Source organism: Erinaceus europaeus, chromosome 17 (assembly GCF_950295315.1).
Source record: "Erinaceus europaeus chromosome 17, mEriEur2.1, whole genome shotgun sequence".
Lineage (NCBI taxonomy): Eukaryota > Metazoa > Chordata > Mammalia > Eulipotyphla > Erinaceidae > Erinaceus > Erinaceus europaeus.
Genome location: NC_080178.1, coordinates 80,050,086 through 80,076,228, shown reverse-complemented (window position 1 = coordinate 80,076,228; position 26,143 = coordinate 80,050,086). Strand labels below are relative to the sequence as shown.

Sequence of the window (26,143 nt, the reverse complement as noted above, 5' to 3'; positions counted from 1 at the left end):
AAACTGTTACTGCCTTCATGTTTTTAGTAATCTAATCTAAGGCTGTCCAATTTTCTACCTTACTGATAGTTTAATAAAGAAAAAATCCATGGCCAGGAAGTTATGTGGTGGCACACCTGGTTGTGTGCACATTATAATGTTCACTGATCCCCACACCCACAAGAGCTTCATGAAGCAGTGCTCCCAATGCTTCTATATTTTTTCTCTACAAAAAAAGGGGGAAAATTACAGCCAGAAGGTGGCAGTGGATAAAATGCTTGAATTCTCAATCATGAAGCCCTGAGTTATTATTACCCATTATGTGTACCAGAGATGCTCTGGTTCTCTAAATAAACAAAACTACTAGTCTTTAGACTAAAAACAATTCCTCACAAATTTGTGGACACTAAAGATAATACTACATACATCAAGTATCACAATGTTTATTGATAGATACAAGTATATAAAATCAGGGCATGAACATGACTTGATAAATTAAGTAGACTTAATTTCAATACTATAATAAGAGGGACCAATTCAAATTCTCACCATTTGTTTCACACCCACAAAAACCACTTCAAGGGCATTAACGATCTCTCAAAACTGATCAGTTTTGTGCAAGTAAACCATGTTTCTTTTTAAAAAGACTTGTGCACTTGCCCAGGCTCAAGGATATTGAAATCTAGCACATAAAGCCCATTACTAGAGGTAGAAATACAGGCAATATACTATTACGGCAACAACCATCAATTACAGTTAAGAATTTTTTTCTGTAACAACCAAATGGATAATCAAATATTGCAACAACTCAAGTATTACTGAGCAAAGTGCATTTCTACAGTATTCAGTGTTGCTATTCAGTTTTCTAACTTAAACAGCCTATGATAACTGGCAGCAAAGAAGGTCTTTGCAGTAGACTGCCTCTGCTTGAGAACTTATGATGTAATTATTGCATGCTGCTAATATACTATCTAAACATTAAAGATACTCCTAAAATATTTGATGGTAGACTATGATTAAGACATTACACTACAAAAAAAAAAAACCTTATGCAGAAGGAAATCTTAACTGACGTGCTTCTGCTTCAAATATTGTGAAAACATTACAGCGGAATGAATTTTCGCAGTGGTTAGGTCAAATGCAGTTACATCATAGCAACAGTATGTTTTGCACAATTTAAGGCTTTGGCTGGTTCTTTAGTCAGCTTCTTCCTCTGATTCTTCTTCTTCAGCAGTTTCTAGCCAGGTTAGCCACTGATTCACCTAAAAATTATATTGTAATTTAACTAGGACTTATAGATGATAGAAAAAACAAAAACAAATCCTCAAAGTGGCACTAGCTGCCTCACTCAAATTTGAAAACAAATCCCCAAATCATAATCTCTGGGATCTAGTCTATAGCCGCTCAGTAGCTGCTTTATAGTAGGTCTTGTTTACTACTATATAGTAGGTCTTGTTTTCCACCCCCCTTTAATTTCTCAAGCAAGAATATTTACCTGGAACAAAGCCTTGCCTTTCCCGGGAAATTCTTGGGTTATATCTTCTTTCCAAGCTAAGAAAGCTTCTTCTTCAATAATTTCCATATCATAGAAATGAACAAAAAAGCGGAGTAACATGCCTAAAAACAAACATGTATCACAGTAATTTAGTGGGCTGTTGTAGTAGCCACTACAGCACCTCCCCACCCTACTCTATTCCGTCCATGTCGTCTTACCTTTTGGGAAGTTGCTGTTGTAACAGTGCACCTGAAGAGCATACAGGGCACTGACTTGTAGATCAACATGATCATGAAGGAATTTCTGCATCACTGGCTTGAAAGAAAGAAGCAGTTGTTTTTCTTGTTCTAACTGTTCTTTGGAAGGAGCAGAGGAAGAATCTGTTTCATCACTCGGTGGGTTTACTTCACTAGAAATATACTGTAAGAAGCTACACACAGAAAAAAGTATTAGAATCCAAAAATAAAATCTCTAGCTCTTGAAACAATTTAGGCTTTTCTACACCAATGTATAGGACATGTCTTGTTATCTTACCTAGTCATTAAGATGTTCACAAATCCTTTATCTACATGAAGTTTGGGAGAGATGTTATCTTTAATCCATTTATATATGGTTTGAGGGGATGGATCCAACTTGATTTGCTTCAACAGTTCCTTCTCCAATTTGAGGAGTGGGAATAGGAAGCTCAGTCCCTTTCCTTCCAAAATCTCCAACATGCGGTCCTTATTCTGATCAATTTCTACAGAGAAAGGCAGTTTTATCAGTGCATCTTATTCAGGTCAGTCTATTTAGTCTCTGACCCATAGAAACCTATACAATAAAAGCAATCTCTTAGATAAAAACCCAGCACTCTCTTACCTGGAAGCATTTTCTGCATATTGACCTTGCTTTGTTGAAAAATTTCTGTTAACCATTCTCGATCTTGTAATTTAGCTAGTTGCTGAAGACAAAGTAAGAAGAGAGGAAAATGGGTGCCGCTTTCCAGTGGTTGAGCTAGTTCTGAAATGCTCACCAGCTCTGAAATGATGGCACGAGCTGCAAACTGTGCTAAGTATGATTTCACCAAGGGGATATCAACCTCCAGTTTGGGGCACTGGTCCAATACATTCAGGAAAGCCTTAAATGCAACAGATTTTCAAGTCAGCTCACTGGTTTTGAAATTTGAAAGCAAACAGTTGTCATGCAATCTGAAAAGTGCTCTACCTACCTGCATGAAGTTGTCGCTTGTGGCTATCCCTTCCTGTTTGAGTAAACTGATCAAAGAACTTGCTTTTTCTTTATCTTCATCACTTCTATCTAGTGAAAGGATGATCACTTTGCTTAACATCTCGGGAAGAAAGTGTTTAGGGGCCCTCATTTCTCTCACACCACTGACAGCCTCATTTGCATTTCCACTATTGAGATATTCTGTCACAACGGTTTCCTGAAAAGAACAAAATCCAAGATTTAATGGTTCCCTACCTCAAATATTCCCATGAATTAAGACTGAGGTTATTAAAAGCTTACAGTTAGTTTAAGTAGTTCTTCCTTTGATGGTGGTGGCTTTTTACTGGTCTTGGCAGGCTTTTCCTGGATAAGTGGTGGATTAGTTTTGAGACCAAGCTGTGGTGTCTAAAGGGGGGGGGGGGGTACAGAAGAAACTCGTTATAGAGCAAAGTCTTTAAGATAAGATAATCATGGGAAAACAGCGAAGAGTATCACAGTCGTCTATCCATACCTGTCCCAGAGGTGGTGTCTGAGTGCGCGGTGGCTGTGCACTAGGAGGAATCATAGTTATCTGGGGCTGAAGCTTTGGCACTTGATTTTTATTCATTAAGAATGACTGAGCAGGTCTCAAACTAATCTGAAAGTAGAAACAGAAGCATCACGTTAAAAACATTCAACCATTCAAAAAATGCAGTGTAATTAAACCATAAACTACTCTAGTAACTCAAAGTCCTAGTAACTATCATGTCCTTCAAGAAGGTCCCTCGTCCATGCTAAAGTTGAAAGGTTTTACTTTTGGCAAAAATAGTAGACATCTGGTCCAGAGTTTAAGAATGACTATAAATAATTTATTTGTACCAGTATTCTTAAGATTAGTATACTAGAATATAAAAATAAAACCTAGTAATTAGTTTAGAAAAATATCTTGGTTGTTCTACTTACTGGGTTAATTCACAATCAAAAACCTTTGGATAACCATTTTCTTTGATCTAACTAAAAGACTTGCCCTCATATCTCATAATCTTCGCTCATAGGACACTGGACTTCAAAGAAAGAAACAGAAGTGTAGAAAAAAGGAAGAAATGAGAAAAGAAGGTAAAGAACTCCAGCGTTATGTCCTCTTTGCGCGTCTTTTTATAATCATCGGGCAATAGACTTCTAAATTGACAAACTACGGTATAGAAGTAACATAGGCAAATGTACCTCATCTGCATTAAGCTGTCCTTTCTTAGAAAACCGAGGTGGCATATCCTTCGACTGTCCTTGCAGCTGGGATAAGAGTCCCTGACTCTGGTTATGGTAGAGCTGGCTTAGCCCCTATTTCAGAAAGGGAGAAAGAAAGTCTAGATAAAAAGGGGTCCACAAATTATGGTAATCAAGTACCAAAAGGGATGAGCCAAGCCGAACATTTAACTGAATCTGCCTAGAAAGTAAAAGATGAAACAGGGAAGAATAAAAACTCTAACCTAACTGCCAAATAAGCTGATGTGATTAGACATATCTTGCTAATCTTAAGAACAAGCATTTCACCCCAGTACAACTGTGAAATGCAAATTTGCTTTAGAAAATACTTGTCTTTTTTAAAAAGGCAAAATTAAATTAACATACATTCCAAGATTTAACATTGGTTGCCTAAACATTCTTAATGTTTCTTACCTGACTTTTCATAAACTTGCCTCCCATTTCTCCAAACTGTGACTGTGTGGGAGGCATGATGTGTCCCCCATGGCCATTAAAGAGTTGATTTGAACGATGACGCCCCATGGTGGGTGAAAATCTATCCTGGATAACTCCTGGACCAGTACCAATTCCGCTACCTTAAAAATAAATATACAGACAAGTCTCTTAAAGCTGCTAATACTGTTAGGCAAACAAGTTTAATCTAGCCACTGTATGTTCAAAGTCACCTGGCATTTGTCCAAACATATCTGCAAGTCCTCCAAGTGGGTCCCTATCCATTTTCATCCTGGGTGGCATAAACGGTCCCTCCAGAAAGAAGTCACTTCTCATCCCTTGAGCCATAGGAGCAGGAATAAACACTCCTAGATCCTTTAGAAATAAAGTGTGTTAGTGGTCCGGGAGGTGGTGCAGTGATAAAGCTTTGGACTCTCAAGCATGAGGTCCCGAGTTCGATCCCCGGCAGCACATGTGCTAGAGGGATGTCTGGTTCTTTCTCTCTCCTCCTGTCTTTCTCATAAATAAATAAAATCTTAAAAAAAAAAAAAAGAAAAAAAAAACTTTTTCCTGGACACATTTTTTTTCTAACACTAAAATCTCATAAAGAAAGCTCTGTAACTTGAGTACTATTTATCTGTTTCTAAAGTAGTTTCTTCTAATTGGCTCATGATACTAAATGAAGGTCTACTGGTAAAATGTTAGTCTCAAATGTTAAGAAGTTCTTTGTGTCAATATAAACTTTAAGCCCATTGATTAAAACAAAACAAAAGGCAAGCATACTTACTTTCACTGCATCTTGACGGATTTGATTGATCGTCTTTGGTCCATTGTCAAGAAAAGCCTTGCGAGGAACCCAATGGTGTTCTCGCAACTCTACTGTATCCTTTAATTTCAAAACAGTAAGTTATTTAACATTCAAGAGAAAAACACTGATATAAAATGGCTATCAACATATTTAAGGGAACAAGTCTTACCTGCAGCAGGAAACGAATCCTCGCTGGCAATTCCTTACTTAACATCAAGGAGCACATTCGGGCAAAGTACTGATCCATTAAGGACTAGTGGAAAGGGGTGGGGGGAGTTAGAATATGTGCTATGGAAAGCATATTCTACACAATGTCTTAAAAAATTCTAGTTTTGGGCGGAGGGTAGATAGCATAATGGTTATGCAAACAGAGTCTCATGCCTGAGGCCCCCAAAGTCCCAGGTTCAATCCCCCGCACCACCATAAGCCAGAGCTGAACAGTGCTCTGGTTAAGAAAAAAAAAAAATATATAGTTTTAATTCAAGGATGACAACTTTGCATATAGTTAGAGTAACAATTCATTTGATGTGTTAGAAGAAATGAAATCATCCTATCAACATTTGTACCTTGGCTCGTTCGTGGTCTAATCTAGGTCCCACTGTCCTCATTATCTGACAGAGGCACTCCAAATCCTCTCCCATATCTTTGAGTTGGACTCTCTTCTTCTTTTCCAAAAGCTACCAAAAGAAACGACACAAATTAGCAAAAATCTCATTTACATATACATGTTCCCACAGCACCTCATGATGTATTTCCTACCTGGTTTATCTTTAAATTAAAGCAATTTTAACATAGGCAGCCAATCACTTCTATCCCTATCCTCCAATGAAATACACTAAACTCGCCAGGTACATCATCTAAGCTTTGCTGACCATTTGATTCATTCCCCAACAGTGATGTATTCAGTTACTAAGCTTAACCTTCCTGTCATACTTACTGTTTTGATGCACTTATGAAGGATAGATTCATGAATAAGATCAAGCTTTCCAAGTTCTCCAATGAATTTGATGTTCCCCAACATCTTGATCTTAGCAATGGCTCTCTGTTCCTCCTCCTCAGGGAGGAGGGGGTTTTCACGCTTATCATAGACTTAAAAAAAAAAAAAAAAAAAACGAGATTCAGAACTGAATTAAATTGAAAATATGCAATTCTACTACGTATCAAATATAAATCCTCACCATCAACATTTCTGGTTCGGTTTTCAAATTCATCTTGTAATTTGGAAATTAAGAGGCGTCTGAATGTCTATTAGAAACAAAAAGGACACTTTAATGTGTCTATTAAATTATATCCTTCTAGTCAACTTTAACAGATACAATCAAACACTATCACTTACTGTGCTTTGCTTCTGTCCTGGTTGACCCTCTGCTGCCGGGCCATCAAAGTTTGGTGCATCTTCTGCCAATCGCAGACATAGCTGAGCATACAAGGAGCTATACTTTGGCTCTTCAAGGGCTTTGTCCACAATCTAGAAAGGAAAAAAAAAATTTAAGTATGGAAACTTTTAAAGTAGCCCTTCCCCCTAAAACTTAATACTCCCTTGTAGTTTTAGGGGATCTTATAATATTAAAAACAAATTTTGTACCAATTCCCTATTACTGATCTATAGTTTGGTAATAAGAGCACTCTGCTGTATAGCTTATTATGTAAACTAAAATACATGGAGGGTGTGCTCAAGGCAGTCTGGAAAAACCAAGAACTCAAATGTTAGCTATTACTGCATACCAAAAATGTCATTAATACAGACCTCACACTAGTCACACCCCTTTCCCCTCAGAAATATCTTGGATACCAAAACTATAAACAGACATTGGAATTTCATGCAATTCACTTCCAAACCTGGTGTTTTCCACTGAAGGAAAAACAAAGCTACAGTCCACTTAGTGCACCAGGCATACTGTGATCTACTACACATAAACATAATGCCACTTAGTTCACTAAATTTACCTACACACAGAAATGTTTTTCAATCTGTGATTTTCTTTAAAGGGAATATTTCTCATCCATTACCTCCCTCGTCTTCTCGACAACAACAGAAAAATTTGCATACCCCAAACCACCAGTTTTAGAAATAATTACTAAGTCATCTCTAAATCTAATGCCATTAAAAGCTAGTGTTCTTACAGAGTTAGTATCAATGATAGTATAGCAGACTTCTAAGGCTCCAGGCTCAATCCCAGCCACCACCTTAAACCAGAGCTGGAAAATGTTCTGGCTTTACTATATTCTCTCCAATTCCTGAAGATTAATGTCATTAAAAAAGCATATCTAGAGAGTTTTAAGCTATAAAACAAATGGATGTATTCCTCCCCTTTTTCTCCTACCAATGTTAACTTACCAGCAGTATGACCCCTTTAAGGATGAGTTTAGACTCTACACCCACATTGAGGAGCTCAAGGCATAGCTTGTCAAACTTTTCAGGAGTAAGCTTATTTAGTATGCTGGGGGGGGGAGGAGAAAAAGGAATCACTGTCAGCCAGTATGCAATTAAATTGAAGATTATTTCAATTACTTAATATTCCATAGTCTACAGACATACTCCCTCTATCCAAACAGATGTGAAATATTTAAGACTATTATAAGGATACACAGAAGCCAAGATCCAGTGAGTGTTGTGCCTCACTAGGATATAATATATATGTATTTTTTTTCCCACACCAGGTACAGAAAATGGCAGCCCAATGTCTAAAACTAACAAATTCTAACATGTCCTGTCTGTGTTTAAGACAGGACCAACATTGGCATTCATTATAAAATACACACTTGGGGCACAAATACTGCCTTCTATACAACATTATCACACACACAATAAATATGCCACATAACAATTCTTCCCTATTTTTAGGAAAAACAACAAAATAAGACATACAAACTTACCCTCTTACTTTCCTGAAGATTGCATCATGTCGTTCTTTTTCATTTGCGGAGTTGTTTGCTGCGGAGTTGTCATCTCGTCTAGTGCTTCGTGCAGGAATCCATTTCTGAGCGTTTTGCCCTGGGGTTTTCCCCAGGAACTCGCTAGTAATACAAATTTATAGTAAAGATTAAGGCAATTAAAAACACAGTATCCAACTATATAATAATCTCAAATATCAAAAAGTCCTAAAAAAGGGAAACACAGAGCTCAAGCTTTCTCAATTTCCAATTAAGGAACTCCATAACTCAAAATTAGTATGGATAATAATCATTTCAAGTGCTGCCAAACTCATCCCTAGTTTTGGCTTTATCTGCAAATCAGGACAGTATTTGATAACCTGTGTGGTCTGCAGATGTCTTTCTCTCTCTCCCCGTCTTCCTCATCTCTCTCAATTTCTCTGTCCTATCCAGCAACAAAAAATGGGAAAAAATGGCCTCCAGGAGCAGTGGACTCATAGTGCAGACACTGAGCCCCCAGAGATAACCCTGGAGGCAAAGAAAAAAGATAATCCATGTTTTGTTAAATTCCCACGCAATACCAGGACCTACAACTTGAAAGTCAACACTTCTGAATGTTGTAGGAGTACACTGCATACCTACTTCTTACATCAATTAGCACCAATAACTGATTTCAGAATATACTCAAAATTAATCCTTAGTAATAAAGAAACAAGGTCAGGTGGTGGCACACCTGATAGAACATACATGTTAATGTGCAAAAGGACCTGGGTTCAAAGCCTCCAGGTCCCTAGGACCTCCATGAGGTCCTCTCCCTCTCTAGTTCCCCTTACCCTCTTTCTCTTCATCTCTATCCAAATAAACTCCAAAAAGAGAAACAAGTCAGGCTGTCAACCACTTTAGACAATCTGAGTGATGCTCTAAACTCAGTACACATCAGGATACAAAGCAGAGGCTGTGCCCAGCAAGGTCAGGTTCCCAGGTGTGTGCACAGCATAACTACTGCTGTGCACACAGCTAAGCTCCATCTCATTGGCTGTAAGATCCACTGCTCTTAAGCTTCCCATACCTGTTGCCAGCAGTCTTGGGATAGTGCTGAGGTGCACCCCTACTTCCTCCTCCGCCAGAAGAAGCACTATTGAAAAAGAAAGAATGTTTTAGTCATGTGGCTCAAGTAGGCTTCCCACAAAGTGTCTCTACTTATTTCAGAAGCCATACTACAGAATGACTGAAGTTGCGGCCTAATGAACAGTCAGAGGTATTTGCTTATTAAACTCTCGGTAACTGTGAGGGGTGGTGACCCCCTGTGGTAACTCAGAGCTGTGTGGGGCAGTGCTCCCCTTGTGGTAACTTGAGCTGTGAGGGGCAGTGACCCCCTGTGGCAACTGAGCTGTGAGGGGCGGTGACCCCCTGTGGTAACTGAGCTGTGAGGGGCGGTGACCCCCTGTGGCAACTGAGCTGTGAGGGGCGGTGACCCCCTGTGGCAACTGAGCTGTGAGGGGCGGTGACCCCCTGTGGCAACTGAGCTGTGAGGGGCGGTGACCCCCTGTGGCAACTGAGCTGTGAGGGGCGGTGACCCCCTGTGGCAACTGAGCTGTGAGGGGCGGTGACCCCCTGTGGCAACTGAGCTGTGAGGGGCGGTGACCCCCTGTGGCAACTGAGCTGTGAGGGGCGGTGACCCCCTGTGGCAACTGAGCTGTGAGGGGCGGTGACCCCCTGTGGTAACTGAGCTGTGAGGGGCAGTGACCCCCTGTGGTAACTCAGAGCTGTGTGGGGCAGTGCTCCCCTGTGGTAACTCTGAGCTGTGAGGGGTAGTGACCCCTGTGGTAACTCTGAGCTGTGAGGGGCAGTGCCCCCCTGTGGTAACTGAGCTGCGAGGGGCAGTGACCCCCTGTGGTAACTGAGCTGTAAGGGGCAGTGACCCCCTGTGGTAACTCAGAGCTGTGAGGGGCAGTGACCCCCTGTGGTAACTCAGAGCTGTGTGGGGCAGTGCTCCCCTTGGGTTAACTCTGAGCTGTGAGGTGTAGTGATCCCTGTGGTAACTCTGAGCTGTGAGGGGCAGTGCCCCCCTGTGGTAACTCTGAGCTGTGAGGGGCAGTGACCCCCTGTGGTAACTGAGCTGTGAGGGGCAGTGACCCCGTGGTAGCTCGCAACTGCAGCATCGTGCAAGCCCCACTGACCTGAAACGAGAAGCACCCCCTTCTGCAATCGCACTCTCCACTTTGGCGGCTTGACAACGAAGAATCTTCAAAAGAATAATATTACTGGCTGGGGTGGGGAGGGAAGGGGGTGGGTGAAGTCAAGACCTGCAGAGAGGAAGGGGGAGGGGCGGTCAGGCTCCGGCGGCGCCCCCACGCCTCGCCCCCACGCCGCGGCCCGCCGGGCCTGCGCAGCACCGCAGGTCCTGAGGGCCGCGAGCACGTCGCCCCGCACACCCTCAGCCGCCGGCGGCCGCGACTTCGCGTTCACGGCTGCCGGGGGGAGGGGAAAATGATAAAAGAAGAAAGAATTAAAGAAAAGGCTCCACAGGGGCGACGACACCTCCACAGCCCGGAGCCCGCCGACACCTTCCGCTCCGTGTGAGGCGCGTCCTGAGGAGAAAGCGGCCGCCGCGGCCTCCTCAGGGCGGCCCGGAACCTGCGCCCCGGGAACAAAAGGCGCGCCGGCCTCCGCTCCCGCCCGGGCCCGCGGCGGGCAGCACTTCCGCCCGGCCCGCAGTGAGGGGGCGAGCGAGCGAGCGAGCCAGGAGGCCGCCCCCGCGGCGCGGCCCTTTGTTCTCCCGCCGCCGCCCCGCCCGCCCGCCGCCGCGGCCCCGCACCTCCGCCCCGCCGCAGCCCGGACTCCGGGCCGCCTGAGCCTCCGCGGGTCCCGCGCCAACGGCCGGGCCCCCCGCCCGCCCCGACCCCCGCCGCCCGGGGCCCCGCGCGGCGACACGACGGCGCCATGCCGGGCTCCTCCGGGCCGCGACACAAAGGCGGCCGCCGCTCCGTAGGGCGCCCCGCCCGGCTCCGCCCGCCGCCGCCGCCGCCATCTTGTGGCGCCGGGGAAGAAGCGCCGGCGGCCGGCGGCCATCTTAGAGCGCTCGGCGGCGCCCCACTCACCTTCGCCGCCTCAGCCGCCGGGGACGGGGACGGGGAGAGGGGCGGAAAACAAAAAAGGGGGAGGGGGGGAGGAAGGAGTCGGGCCCGGCCGGGAGCGCTCAGCTCAGAGCGGGCGCCGCTGCAGCCGCCACCCGGTACCCGCCGCCGCCTCCATAGAGCTCCGGCTCGCTGCTGGCGCCGAGGCGTGTCTGCAGCCGAACTTATCGCGCGGGCGCGGCCGAACCCGCCAGGGCCGCCCCGAGTGGCTGCGGCGCCACCCAATCGGCGGCCGGCTCGCCGCCCGCGGCCAATCGGCGCGGGGGAGGCGGGGCGGCGGGGGCGGGGCCTCGGCCAAGTTGGGTTGCGGCGCGGCCCCGCCGCAGTGCGCACGGGCGCATTCACGAAGGCTCTGCGGCCGCGCCGGCGGCGTAAGGGGAGCCGGGCGCGGGAACGCGGCGCGCCGCCGGCGTAAAGCCCGAGCGGCCTTCTGCGCCTGCGCCGCGCGGCCGCCCGCCCCGCCCCGCCCCGCCCCGCCCCCCCCCCCCGCCCCGCCCGGCCCGGCCTTTGTTCCCGGCCCCGCGGCCCGCTCGGCCCGCCGCCGCCCGCGCCGCGCTCCCGCCCGCGGGCGGCTGCTCCCCCGCCGGCCCCGCACGTCCCCGGCCGGCGAGCCGGGGCTCCCTGTCGAGGGCCGGGCCTGCCCGGGGTCGCCCCTGTCCGCAGGCGCCCGGGACCCGGCTGCGTGCGGCGCCCACTGGGCGAGGCCTGCGCCGCGCACGCGGCTCCGGGGCTGCGGCCCCAGCCGACCCCCGACCCCCGACCCCCGACCCCCGACCCCCGACCCCGCCCGAGCAGCGGGCAGGCTGGCTGCCACCTCCCTCCCTCCCTCTCTCCCTCCTTTCTTTTCCCCTTTCTCTGCTCTCTCCTTCTTTCTATTTCTTTTCTTTCTCCTCCCTTTCTCTCTCTCCTCTCCTTCTTTCTTTTCCTTTTTCTCTTTTCTTTCTTTCTTTCTTTCAGGCTGGCTGCCACCTCCCTCTCCCTCCTTTCTTTCCCCCTTTCTCTGCTCTTTTCTTCCTTCTATTTCTTTTCTTTCTTTTTCCCTTCCTTTCTCTTTCCTTCCTTCTTTCCTTTCTTCCATCTCTTCTTTCTCTCCTTTCTTTTCCTCTTTCTCTTTACTTCCTTCTTTCTTTCAGGATGGCTGCCACCTCCCTCCCTTCCTTCCCTTTCCTTTCTTTGCCTCTTTTCTCTTTCCTTTCTTTATTCCTCTCTTCCTTCCATCTCGCTCTTTTCTCTTTACTTCCTTATTTCCATCTCTTTCCTTCTCTTTTTCTTCCTTCCATCTCTTTTTCTCTTTCCTTCCTGCTTTCTTTCCGTCTCTTTCCTTCCTTCCATCTCTCTCTCTCTCTCTCTCTCCCCCTCCTCCCCTTCCTCCCCTGCAGGGCGGTCAGCACGGAGCTTCCACCCTAGCACACAGGGCGAGGCCGACGACACTTCAGCTGTCTGTGTCTACAGTCAGTCGATCGATCGATCGATCAATCAGGACGGAGTCCTGCTCCCCGTGCCGCCTCCATCCTGAACGGGAGCTGCAGGCAGGAGCGCGCGCTCTAGTTCTGTTTTTGAAAATATTTTTAAAAATATTTATTTCTTCCCTTTTGTTGCCCTTGCTGTTTTATTGTTGTAGCTATTATTATTGTTGTTATTGATGTCGTCATTGTTGGATAGGACAGAGAGAAATGGAGAGAGGAGGGGAAGACAGAGAGGGGGAGAGACAGACAGACACCCGCAGACCTGCTTCACCGCCTGTGAAGCGACCCCCCTGCAGGTGGGGAGCCGGGGGCTCGAACCGGGATCCTGACGCCGGTCCTTGTGCTTGGCTCGCTTAGCTGAGCTTAACTCGCCCTAGTTTTCAAGGATCCAGCACAGCGCCGGCGACTCAGAGATCTCAGTCAAACCTGAAGCGCCCAGACAGTTCCTGGGGTCAAGAGCACAGAGTCTTTTATTATTATTTCTTTATTGGGGAATTAATGTTTTATATTCAACAGTAAATACAGTCGTTTGTACATGCATCACATTCTCCAGAGCACAGAGTCTTTAAAGCGATTTTCAAGAGTCTTTCCGAGGACCTACAAGCCCGACAAGAGAGGCTACTGCGCGGCTCTGAGGGGCCTGGTAATTTCAGCATCTTCAGACTCATGTGCCGCTCATGTCAATCGTGGCCCCTCTCATGACTACGACTATTGTTCTGTTTATTTATTTATTTAAGATTTCATTTATTTATGAGAAAGATAGGAGGAGAGAGAGAGAACCAGACATCACTCTGGCGCATGTGCTCCGGGGGATCCAACTCGCGACCTCATGCTTGAGAGACCAAAGCTTCACCACCGGGCCACCTCCCGGACCACACTGCCGGACGTCACTACGACTGTTGTTATTCAGTCCTTGTCACCGGAACTGTATCTTTAACAGCTAGAAAAGACTGTTCTCACCCGTGGGCTTATTTTCGCATGGCTTTAAAAACTTACTCTGGGATGAAAGAGAGAGGCAGACTGGGAGTATGGACCGACCAGTCAACGCCCATGTTCAGCAGGGAAGCAATGACAGAAGCCAGACCTTCCACCTTCTGCATCCCACAGTGACCCTGGGTCCATGCTCCCAGAGGGATAGAGAATGGGAAAGCTATCGGGGGAGGGGGTGGGATATGGAGATTGGGTGGTGGGAATTGTGTGGAGTTGTACCTCTCCTACCCTATGGTTTTGTTAATCTATCCTTTCTTAAATAAAAGAAAAATACATTAAAAATAAAAAAAAAAAACTTACTCTGGGGGGCATTGGGGAAACAGCATAATGGTTAGGGAGAGGGACTTTGATGCCTCAGGCTCAAAGGCCCCAGGTTCAGTCCCCAGCATCCATCACCATAAGCCAGAACTGAGCAGTGCTCTGGTCTTTCCTTCTGTATCTCATTACACACACACACACACACACACACACACACACACACACACACACGACATTACAGACAGTAATATATATAAGCTTACTTTGGGGAAGGTACCAGTTACGTACACCAGAATAGTATTTCTTTATAATCTCTGTAGAGTTTTACAGTTTGCAACAATGCTTTCCTATATGTGATATTTTAATGTTTTCACAAATGCCTTAGATTCTTCATGACTGACAGTCAAAGTACTAATCTGATAGAATTGTTTTCATAAGCACTATTCTTCTCCAGACTTCAAAGAGAATATTTACTGAGCCCTAACGTCTGGACAGTCATTTTAGCTGAGAAACTTGAATCTCAACAACTAACATTTTAAATGTGACGTACTTAGTCAATCGCTGTTCGTCATGAACCCCTCTGCCCTGTGCTTCGAGGCGGGAGTGCATGGGTAAGACGGGACTGAGGGACTGGAGAGAGAGGCAGCTCACCAGCTAGGTAGCACACACACCGTGCATAGGCTCCATTCCTAACACCACGTGGGAATGCCAGCAGGCTGCAGGGGAAGCTCCAGTACCGTGTTATCTCTCTCTCTGTCAAACAAACAGAGAAGAAGCAGCCTAGTGAGATGTGCACGTATGAGACCCTAGTCCACAAAGGAAAGAAAAAAAAAAGTTCTGGAGTAGAAAAAAGTGAAAATATGGGTAAAACACAAGTTTTAAAAAGAATATTTATTTTATTTATTGGGGGCAGGGGAGAGAGCATAATGGTTATGCAAAAAGACTTTCATGCCCCAGGTTCAATCCCTCATACCACCATGAGCGAGCAGTACTCTGGTTAAAAAAAAAAAAAAACTAAGATATTTATTTATTGAATGGAAAGAGAAATCAGGGCAGAGGGCAAATAGTAGGATGGTTATGAAAACAATTTATGCCTGAGGCTCCAAACTCCCAGGTTCAAGCCCCTGCACCACTATAAGTCAGAGCTGAACAGGGCTCTGCTTAAAAACAAAAAAAAAAGAGGGGGGCTGGGTGGTAGCGCAGTGGGTTAAGTGCTCATGTCGCAAAGTGCAAGATCCGTTGTTAGGATCCCGGTTCGAGCCCCCGGCTCCCCACCTGCAGGGGAGTCGCTTCACAGGCGGTGAAGCAGGTCTGCAGGTGTCTGTCTTTCTCTCCCCCTCTCTGTCTTCCCCTCCTCTCTCCATTTCTCTCTGTTCTATCCAACAACGACAACAACAACAATAACAACAATAACAACCACCACAGGGGCAACAAAATGGGAAAAATGGCCTCCAGGAGCAGTGGAGTCATAGTGCAGCAGGCACCGAGCCCCAGTGAGAACCCTGGAGGCAATAAATCAATAAGTAAATCAATCAATCAATCAAGAAAGGAGAGAAAGAGAATAGACACCGACCGACATTACTGCCTCACCGCTTATAAAGCTTCTTCCATTTAGAAAACTGTTTCTGGGGGTCGGGCGGTAGCACAGTGGGTTAAGTGCACATGGCGCAAAACTCAAGGACCGGAGTAAAGAAAATTGTTCCTGTGGGTTTTAAATTTTACTATTCTATATTTTAATTTTTATTTGTGATTAAAGTTACAAGATAAGATTAGAAGATGTGACATGTTCCATAGCTTTTTGGGTTTTTTTTTTAAGACTTTATTTTTATTTTTTTATTGTCTTTATTTATTTATTGGGTAGAGACAGCCAGAAATCAAGAGGAATAGGGAGATAGTGAGAGAGACAGAAACACCTACAGGCCTGCTTCACCACTGGTGAAGTTTCCCCTTGCAGATGAGACCAGGGGCTCGAACCGGAATCCTTACACCGGTTGGTGAGCTTCATGCCACGTGAGCTTAATCCGCTGTGCTACTGCCCAGCCCCTCATTTTATTTTATTTTATTTTTTAAAGATTTATTTTTAAATATTTATTTATTATTTATTCCCTTTTGTTGCCCCTGTTGTTTTATTGTTATAGTTATTATTGATGTCGTCGTTGTTGGATAGGACAGAGAGAAGTGGAGAGAGGAGGGGAAGACAGAGGGGGGGAGAGAAAGACAGACACCTGCAGACCTGCTTCACCGCCTGTGAAGCGACTCCCCTGCAGGTGGGGAGCCGGGGGCTCGAACCGGGATCCTTAAAGACCGTCCTTGCACCTTGCACCACCTGCACTACTGCCCAACTCCCTAATTTTATTTTTTTTAACCAATGCACTGCTCAACTTTGGCCTATGGTGGTGCGTGGGATTGAACCTGGGGCCTGGAAGCCTCAGGCATAAGAGTCTGTTTGCATTACCCTCATGCTATCTCCCATGCCCAGTTGTTTTACTCTTAATTACCTTTCAATCAGTGGGAGATATGCATTGATACTTTTGAAATGTTTATTTCACAACATTAATGTATGAAAATTAAAGATAGTGTCTGGAATTGAGCTTTTTAATTTGTAGAAAATTACATTTTAAATACACTCTAATCTGGTAGTCTTAACACTCTCTTTTTTATGTTAGTTTTCTGCCCATTGAAAACCCCTTAGAATCCTATTTTGCTATTATCGTACATCCTGCTGACTTCTGTTAAGTGCCGGCTACTGTCTTCATACACACAGATCCTACTGTCTTTATGCTAAACAGCTGCCTAGTCTCCTTGCCTAGTCTCAACTTCTCTCTGTTGGTCTCTCAACAACCACAACGCTGACTTTCCAGTAACCTGATAACCAGAGAAGCAGACCTGCAGCCACATTTACTTTAGCCCCAAAAGTAATTTTAAACCTGTAAATTAGTTGATATTGAGAATTTAGGAGCTTTTACTGACAAATCCAGAATTCCATCTTCTCATGAAAAAAATCTTAAAATATGGCAAAATTGTACCTTAAATTGCACTGACAGTATTCAAATATAATTATTAACTGCCTCTTCTAGATGTTATCCCTTCATCAGGGTTAAGTTTGACTTCATTCATTCATACATTCATTCATTCATGTTCCTGTCTGGGCTTAACAGACATTTTGGGTTTGCTTGATTTTTTTTGTTTTTTGTTGTTGTTGTTTAAATTCAGTAGATTCATTATAGCACGGATCTGTTCTTCCCCCTTCCCTTTGTCCTTTCTCCTCCTCTTTTTCCTCCTCCTCTTCCTCCTCCTCCTCCTCCTCCTCCCTGTGGTATTAGGGCCTCAGGTACATGTGATCTCAAAGTTCTGGGCCACTCTGAGGGAGAGCCAGAGTGAGGGAGAGACTCTAGTCCTAGAGGTCCCTCCTGTGCGGAGGGATCTGCGTGGCGCCAGAGCTCGAAAGCTGGAAAGCTGACCGCCAGCCTGGCGTGGCCTGTGCCCTGCCTCCCTCCTCCCTTCCCAGTGAGCTCTTTCTGACTCTCCTTTGCCAACTGCAAGGAGGGCGCTAGAACCACTTAATTCAAGTATCTTCTCTACCACTTAGTTGTGATGAAATAACTTTGAGCGAGTTATTTAACTGTTTAATTTACAAGTGGAGGGAGGGGAGGCGGGGAGGAGGAGCAGACTAGCCCAAGAATCACTCTGGCATAGGAGATGCTGGGGAGCAGACGTGGAACTTGATGGTTCTAGAGTCCAGCGCTTTGCTTTTTTTTTTTTTTTTTTAATTTTATTTATTTATTTTCCTTTTTGTTGCCCTTGTTTTTTATTGTTGTTGTAGTTATTATTATTGTCATCATTGTTAGATAGGACAGAGAGAGAAATGGAGAGAGGAGGGGAAGACAGAGAGGGGGAGAGAAAGACAGACACCAGCAGACCTGCTTCACCGCCTGTGAAGCGACTCCCCTGCAGGTGGGGAGCCGGGGGCTCGAACCTGGATCCTTTTTCCAGTCCTTGAGTTTGGTGCCACCTGCGCTTAACCCGCTGCGCTACCGTCCGACTCCCTATTTTCTCTTTTTTTTATTGATCAGGTTTAATATTCCATCCGTTACTGAATCTGGGGGTTAACTTCCCTCTGAATCATCTTCCTGCATTCACCTTCTCTCCAAAGACATTGCATGCCTTAGTAAAGTTTTCTGCTGCATTCTTTTTTTTTTTTTTTAAATATTTATTTTATTTATTTATTCCCTTTTGTTGCCCTTGTTGTTTTTATTGTTGTAGTTATTATTGTTGTTGTCGTTGTTGGATAGGACAGAGAGAAATGGAGAGAGGAGGGGAAGACAGAGAGGAGGAGAGAAAGATAGACACCTGCAGACCTGCTTCACCGCCTGTGAAGCGACTCCCCTGCAGGTGGGGAGCCGGGGTTCGAACCGGGATCCTTATGCCGGTCCTTGTGCTTTGCGCCACCTGCGCTTAACCCGCTGCGCTACAGCCCGACTCCCTTCTGCTGCATTCTTACAAATTCCAACTGGAGTCCTGTAATAGTCTTTCTCTTCTGCTCTGTACAGCTCACCTCCACGGTGCCACCGCTTTGTCATGTGCACTTCCCAGCTTCAAGCCCTTCCTCCAACATAATGGGATTAGTTTTCATGCTGAGGTTTCTTTTATTTATTTATTTTCCCTTTTGTTGCCCTAGTTTTATTGTTGCAGTTATTATTGTTGTTGTCGGATAGGACAGAGAGAAATGGAGAGAGGAGGGGAAGAAAGAGAGGGCCAGAAAGACAGACACCTTTCTATCCCTGTGGGGAGTCGGAGGCTCGAACCGGGATCCTTATGCCGGTCCTTGCGCTTTGCACCACGTGCGCTTAACCCGCTGCGCTACAGCCCGACTCCCAGTGCTGAGGTTTCTTTACCTCTCTGCTGTTCTCTTCCTGTCTGGAAAAGTAGGATCAGAGCTATAAGGCTCTTTGTGCTTCCCTGCTGTGTGTCCATCCCTGCCTTAGCTCCACAGTAGAATCACCTTCAGAAACTCCCTGCATTCAGGCTGCATTAATCCATGAATCAGCTCTTGTTAGTAAGATGCAGGCATCAACGACTTTTTTTTTTTCCCCTCCAGGGTTATTGCTGGGCTCCGTGCCTGCACCATGAACCCACCGCTCCTGGAGGCCATTTTTTTCCCCCTTTTGTTGCCCTTGTTGTTGTAGCCTCGTTGTGGTTATTATTATTGCCATTGTTGATGTTGTTCGTTGTTGGATAGGACAGAGAGAAATGGAGAGAGGAGGGGAAGGCAGAGAGGGGGAGAGAAAGGCAGACACCTGCAGACCTGCTTCACCGCTTGTGAAGCGACTCCCCTGCAAGTGGGGAGCCGGGGGCTCGAACCGGGATCCTTACGCCGGTCCTTGTGCCAATTTTTTGGGGGGGAGAAAATCAAGTATTTACAACTGAAGAAGCCCTAGGGAAAGGTAATTGTGTTCTAGCAAAGGTAAGGGGATTCCCTCCAAGTAGAGAAGCGGAAATTAGAACCCAGTTCATGTTCATTCGCCTGACTTTCAAGACTTTCGGATTCTGATCTGATCCAGCCTCTTCTGTCGCCCTTACTCTTCACACTCCCAGGTAGCCTTCACTCACAGAACCAGTTAAGCTAGTGCTGCCGCATTAAAAACTCACTCCCGGTGTGGGGTCAAAGGAGCCTCCTGCACTGCTGGTGGGAATGTCAATGGGTCCAACCTCTGTGGAGAACAGTCTGGAGAACTCTCAGAAGTCTAGAAATGGACCTACCCTATGACCCTGCAATTCCCCTCCTGGGGATATATCCTAAGGAACCCAACACATCCATCCAAAAAGATCTGTGTACACATATGTTCTTGGCAGCACAATTTGTAATAGCCAAAACCTGGAAGCAACCCAGGTGTCCAACTACAGATGAGTGGCTGAGCAAGTTGTGGTCTAGATACACAATGGAATACTACTCAGCTGTCAAAATGGTGACTTCACCGTTTTCAGCCGATCTTGGATGGATCTTGAAAAAATCATGTTGAATGAACTAAGTCAGAAACAGAAGGATGAATATGGGATGATCTCACTCTCAGGAAGAAGTTGAAAAACAAGATCAGAAAAGAAAACACAAGTCGAACCTGAAATGGAATTGGTCTATTGCCCCCAAGTAAAAGACTCTGGGGTGGGTGGGTGGGTGGGGAGAATACAGGTCCATGAAGGATGATAAATGACCTAGTGGGGGTTGTATTGTTAAATGGGAAACTGGGGAATGTTACGCATGTACAAACTATTGTATTTACTGTTGAATGTAAAACATTAATTCCCCAATAAAGAAATAAAAAAAAAAAACAAACTCACTCCCACCAGTGCTCCATCGCTTGAGATTTTAAGGCTACCCCATTTAGCCCCTCTGCTGAATCATTCCTAAAAGACCTCAGTATTTCTCCCCTAACAGCTCATCTTTTTTTTTTTTTTTCTTTTAACCAGAGCACTGCTCAGCTCTGGTTTGTGGTGGTGTGGGGGACTGAATCTGGGACTTGGGAGCCTCACACATGAATCTCTTTGCATAACCATTATGCCCTCTATCTCTATCCTATGCTGTCTGCCCCCATCCTGAACTCGTTGTCAGAAAAAAAGACCATCAACTGAGGAGGCCCGGCAGTAGCTCAGCGGGTTAGGCTCACATGGTTTGAAGCGCAAGGACCGGCGTAAGGATCCCGGTTCGAGCCCCCGGCTCCCCACGTGCAGGGGAGGGAGTCGCTTCACAGGCGGTGAAGCAGGTCTGTAGGTGTCTGTCTTTCTCTCCGCCTCTATGTCTTCCCCTCCTCTCTCCATTTCTCATTGTCCTGGTCAACAACAATGGCAGTAACAACAATAACAACAAGGGCAACAAAATGGGAAAAATGGCCTCCAGGAGCAGAGGAGCAGTGGATTCATGGTGCAGGCACTGAGCCCCAGCAATAACCCTGGAGTTAAAAAAAAAAAAAAGGAAGAAGGGAGCTGGGCCCTGGCGCAGAGGGTTAAGTGCACATGGCAGAAGTGGAAAGCGCAAGGACCGGCATATGGATCCCAGTTCAAGTCCCCGGCTCCCCACCTGCAGGGGAGTCGCTTCACAGGCGGTGAAGCAGGTCTGCAGGTGTCTGTCTTTCTCTCCCCCTCTCTGTCTTCCCCTCCTCTCTCCATTTCTCTCTGTCCTATCCAACAATGACAACAACAGTAATAACAATAGCAATGACGGGCAACAAAAGGGAAAAAAATAAAGTTAAAAAAAAGATCTGAAATTAGACTACTTCTCTTCTACGAGACACAACCATTCTCTATTCCTTGTGACCCGTAATCCAGTTCTGTAAAGCGCACAGTTTGTTTCATTCTAACACCAGAGTCCTGTGTTTCAGGGCAAAGGTTTGATGACCCATTTGGTAGGAAGAAAGTATTGGGTTGTTGGGCAAGTCCCGACACGTTGTTTCCGTGTAGAAAACCACAGTAAAATGTGTCACGACTTTCCCAACAGCCCAAGGAAAATGGTGAGTGAGCAATATAAGGACTGGTATCAGAGAGGTAGCTCACCAGACAGGGCACGCGTTTTGCCATGGGTATGGCCCAGGTTCGAATCCCAGCACCACATGAGAGTTCCACGGCACAGGGGAAAACTCCAGTGCAGTGGCGTCGGTGTCTCTGTCCGTCTCTCTGTCTCTTTGTGAATAGAAAAGTTGGCTTGAGAATAGGAGTTGTACTTGTGTGAGGTCCTGGCTCTGAGAATGACTACATAAGAAGCTTGGAATTCTCCTCTTCCCTTCCCTTCCCTCCCCTCCCCTCCCCCCCTCCCCTCCCCTCCCCTCCCCTTCCCTTCCCTTCTCTGTTCTTCTCTTCTCTTCCCTTCCCTTCCCTTCCCTTCCCTTCCCTTCCCTTCCCTTCCCTCCCCTCCCCTCCCCTCCCCTCCCCTTCCCTTCCCTTCTCTGTTCTTCTCTTCTCTTCTCTTCTCTTCTCTTCTCTTCTCTTCTCTTCCCTTCCCTTCCCTTCCCTTCCCTCCCCTCCCCTCCCCTCCCCTCCCCTTCCCTTCCCTTCTCTGTTCTTCTCTTCCCTTCCCTTCCCTTCCCTTCCCTTCCCTTCCCTTCCCTTCTCTGTTCTTCTCTTCCCTTCTCTTCTCTTCTCTGTTCTCTTCTCTTCTCTGTTCTTCTCTTTTCTCTTCTCTGTTCTTCTCTATTCTTCTCTTCTCTTCTCTTCTCTTCTCTGTTCTTCTCTTTTCTTTCTCTTTAATTTTTTTCCCCTTTTGCCTCTGGCGATCCTTATTTCTGCTCCTGTGGGTCCCCTGGGTCCACAAGACAACTCGGACCTTTGTGTCATTTTTCTTCTTTTGCACTTCAGGCTGTGCGTCCGCTTCTCCCTTCACTTGGCTCTCACAGCACATAGGCTTCTAGGAAGGTGGCACGAAGGCTGAGCGAGCAAGGTGGAATATGCTTTTCAAAAGATTAGATTAAAAGGGAGGGAAGAGATAGCATACTCTGTGAAAGGATTTTTATGCCTGAGGCTCTGAAATCCCAGGTTCAATCCTCTGCACCACCATAAGCCAGAGCTGTACAGTGCTCTGATTAAAAAAAAAAAAAAAAAGATTGAAAGAGACGGGAAAATAAATTAGAAGATTGTAGGTTGGTGTTTGTTTTTTACTATTGTATTGTCTTTCATGGGACTTATTTTTTAGCTCCTTCCCAGAATAGTGCTTGCATTTCTCAGCTCACATGGCAGGACCAGAGAAAACATCATGTTTTCTCTTGACTCCCATAACTTCACACTTTGCAGATTTTCTCCTAATGTATTGACTGCAGTAATTCAGCAGTTTCTGTTTGACCACTAAATGTTGGAGTGCCCAAGGATTTATTCTGGGGTGTCTTCTCGTATATGATGACTCTCAAATTGCTGTCTTTACCCCAACCTTCCCTTTCACCCGATGCACGTTAGTGTAGGTATGTATGTCTGCGTTGGCCTTCTTAAACCTCCCCTTGGATCTCTAATAGGTATTTTAGATTTAACATGTTCACAATGTTTTCTCCTATTACCATCTTCCATTTGCAAAGGTAAAGAGAAAAAATGTACAGGGGCCAGGCGGTGGCACACCTGGTTAAGTGCACACATTACAGTGCACAAGGACCCAGGTTCAAGCCCCTGGTCCTCACCTGAAGGGGAAAAGCTTCATAAGTGGTGAAGTAGTGCTGCAGGTGTCTCTCTGTTTCTCTACCTCTCTATTTCCCCCTCCCCTCTCATTTTCTCCCTGTCTCTATACAATAATAATTAAATAAATACATTTAAAAAAAAGTACTAACAGAGGTCCGGGAGGTGGCGCAGTGAATAAAGCATTGGATTCTCAACCATGAGGTCCTGAGTTCGATCCCCAGCAGCACACGTACCAGAGTGATGGCTGGGTCTTTCTCTCCTCCTATCTTTCTCATAAATAAATAAATAAATTCTTTTTAAAAAAAAGTACAAATAATTATTTTTTGCTAGGGCTTCACTGTTCCAGGTTAACTTTCCCAGACAGAGTTAAGTGAGGAAGTGACACTTTCCCATTTTACATGTAGAGAAATTGAAAAGTAAGTGACGGAATTTTCCGATGTAACTCAATCAGTCTGTGGCAGGCAGACTTTCATACTGTAGAAGCGCACCGAGTGCCCTCCTGGAACGATATTATAGGACTAACCCTGATGGAATTATTCCTCTTCTCCTTACTACTTCTGCCTGCACTGTTTAAGGTGCTCAAAGTAGTTTCTTGTGGCTGTCATAACAAACTGTCACACAGTGACTTAAAGCGACAGAAATGTCCTCATGGTGCTTGAGGTCAGAAGTGCAGAACTAAGGTGTTGTTCGGATCATACTTGCTACGTAGATTGTAAAGGAGAAGCTATCTCTTGTCTCTTGCAGCTTCAGGTGGCTGTTAGCAGGGCTTGCCTTGTAGAGCTCAGCTTTGTCTTCAAACTCTCCCTCCCTCTCTCTCTCTCTCTCTCTCTCTCTTATTTTTCAGTTATCTTTTTTTATTTGATAGAGACAGCCAGAAATTGAGAGGGTTGGGCAGATAGTGAGGGAGAGAGACAGAGACACCTGCTGCCCTGCTTCACCACTTGTGAAGCTTTCCCTCTGCAGGTGGGGACTGGGGGCTCGAAATCGGGTTTGTAACACATGCACTTAAACAGGTGCACCACCCCCTGCCCTTCTCCCCCCACTCCATGTGAACTTGTCAAGAGTTTCTCCTATTAGGATACAAGTAATTGTGTTAAAAGCATTCAGAGTAAATTCCTTAAGTCCCTTATTTAACTATGTTGCTTACTATGTGATATAGTATTTTCAGGTTTCAGGTATTAGGATATGGACGTATCTTTTCTTTTGGGGGGGGTTCATGTACCACTGAGCTCACTATAGTATTCATCACATTTTAGTGCAGGACTAAGTCTTTAGAACTCTGAAGACAGCCTGGCTTTTGTTCAGTGCTCAGCTCTGGTTTATGGTGGCACAGGGGACTGAACCTGGGGCTTCTGAACCAGGGCGTGAAAGTCTTTTTGACGTAACTACATGTTATCTCCCCACCCATCTTTTTTCTGGTTTCTTTTTAGATTTTTATATAAGTTATTGGATGTTGACAGTGGCCTAGGAAAGTTTCCTGATTCAATCCCTAGTTACCGAACTCATCTTTCTCTGCTATTCTCTCCCACACATCCTGTTTGGAAAAAACATAACACAACACAGCGTCTAATGGTAATTATAGAGCTTCAGAGTCCCAGCAAAGCCCTGGTCGTGGTGTGGGTGGTGAGGGAGGGGCAGGAGATGGCTCCCCATCTCTGAGTGTACACTTGCACTATGCTGAGGGATTGGTGTATTTTTTAAATTTTTAAAATTATTTTATTTTTTATTGTTGTTGTAGCTATTGTTGTTGATGTCATTGTTAGGGCAGAGAGAAATGGAGAGAGGAGGGGAAGACAGAGAGGGGGAGAGAAAGACAGACACCTACAGACCTGCTTCACCGCCTGTGAAGCGACTCCCCTGCAGGTGGGGAGACGGGGGCTTGAGCCTGGATGCTTAAGCCAGTCCTTGTGCTTTGCGCCATGTGCGCTTAACCCGCTGTGCTACCGCCCGACTCCCAAACAACAGTATTTTTTAAATATTTATTTATTCATTCCCTTTTGTTGCACTTTTTTTATTATTGTAGTTATTGTTGATGTCGTTGTTGTTGGATAGGACAGAGAGAAATGGAGAGAGGAGGGAAGACAGAGAGGGGGAGAGAAAGACACCTGCAGACCTGCTTCACCGCCTGTGAAGCGACTCCCCTGCAGGTGGGGAGCCGGGGGCTGGAACCGGGATCCTTATGCCGGTCCTTGTGCTTTGTGCCACCTGCGCTTAACCCACTGCACTACCACCCGACTCCGAGGGCTTGGTTTTGAGCCCTTAGCTACTACATGGAAACACCTGACTGGGAGACCAGGCGGTGGCACATCTGGCTAAGTGCACACATGACAGTGTTCAAGGAGTCCAGTTCAAGCCCCCGGTCCCCGCCTGCAGGAGGAAAGCCTCACAAGTGGTGAAGCAGGGCTGCAGGTGTCTTTCTGTCTCTCTCTCTCCCCCCTCTCTCCCTCCCCTGTCGATTTCTCTCTGTCTCTATCCAATAAAAAAAAAAATCTTAAAAAAGAAGAAACACCTGATTAGAGGAAGCTTCATGAGCAATGGAACAGTGCTGTGCGATCTCTGTCACTCTCCCTCTCTTTCTCTCACCCTTTGATTTTTTAAAATATCTTTATTTATTTATTGGATGGAGACAGCCAGAAATTGAAAGGGAAAAAAGAAAAATATATGTTGAATGTAAAATATTAATTCCCCAATAAAGAAATACAAAAATAAAAAATAAAAAAAGATAAAAAGAAAAAAAAAGAAATTGAAAGGGAAGTGCCTCCTCCAGGATCACTCTCTAACCCTTTAAGTTAAGAGAGAGAGAGAGAGAGAGGAGTCTGGTGGTGGCGCAGCAGGTTCAGCGCACGTGGCACAAAGCACAAGGACCGGCCTAAGGATCCCGGTTTGAGCCCCCGGCTCCCCACCTGCAGGGGAGTCGCTTCACGGATGGTGAAGCAGGTCTGCAGGTGTCTGTCTTTCTCTCCCCCTCTCTGTCTTCCCCTCCTGTCTCCATTTCTCTCTGTCCTATCCAACAACAACAACAACAATAACTACAACAACAACGATAAACAACAAGGACAACAAAAGGGAAAATAAATAAACAAATAAGAGTAAGAGATAAAAAGAGAGA

The 26,143-nt window shown here is 45.8% G+C and overlaps 1 protein-coding gene and 1 non-coding gene across 2 annotated transcripts; both read right to left on the bottom strand.

Annotated features, from left to right (window-relative positions):
- Positions 1 to 406: 406 nt before the first annotated feature.
- EIF4G2 (eukaryotic translation initiation factor 4 gamma 2) lies at positions 407 to 10,981 on the bottom strand. Its single transcript, XM_060175825.1, has 23 exons — positions 10,564 to 10,981; positions 10,422 to 10,507; positions 10,217 to 10,335; positions 9,106 to 9,171; positions 8,040 to 8,180; positions 7,501 to 7,603; positions 6,499 to 6,630; positions 6,341 to 6,407; positions 6,100 to 6,251; positions 5,729 to 5,839; positions 5,332 to 5,415; positions 5,142 to 5,240; positions 4,588 to 4,729; positions 4,337 to 4,497; positions 3,884 to 3,997; positions 3,192 to 3,317; positions 2,981 to 3,085; positions 2,682 to 2,897; positions 2,333 to 2,591; positions 2,009 to 2,213; positions 1,693 to 1,904; positions 1,475 to 1,596; positions 407 to 1,241 (listed from the first exon to the last, which is right to left on the bottom strand). The coding sequence occupies exons 1-23, from the start codon at positions 10,979 to 10,981 to the stop codon at positions 1,176 to 1,178; spliced, it is 3,306 nt and encodes a 1,101-aa protein (XP_060031808.1). The 3' UTR covers positions 407 to 1,175.
- Positions 3,683 to 3,831, bottom strand: LOC132534225 (small nucleolar RNA SNORD97). The gene has a single exon (XR_009545894.1). It is a non-coding gene; the product is annotated as a small nucleolar RNA SNORD97 (small nucleolar RNA).
- Positions 10,982 to 26,143: the final 15,162 nt, after the last annotated feature.

Bases quoted from the DNA above. Each gene is read 5' to 3' on its own strand.
- EIF4G2 (XM_060175825.1), bottom strand. From the start codon at position 10,981: ATGGCGCCGTCGTGTCGCCGCGCGGGGCCCCGGGCGGCGGGGGTCGGG. The intron at 6,252-6,340 runs GTGAGGATTTAT...TTTTTTTTTAAG, and splicing joins CCGAACCAGAAATGTTGATG to TCTATGATAAGCGTGAAAAC. The intron at 5,241-5,331 runs GTAAGACTTGTT...TTGAAATTAAAG, and splicing joins GGATTCGTTTCCTGCTGCAG to GATACAGTAGAGTTGCGAGA.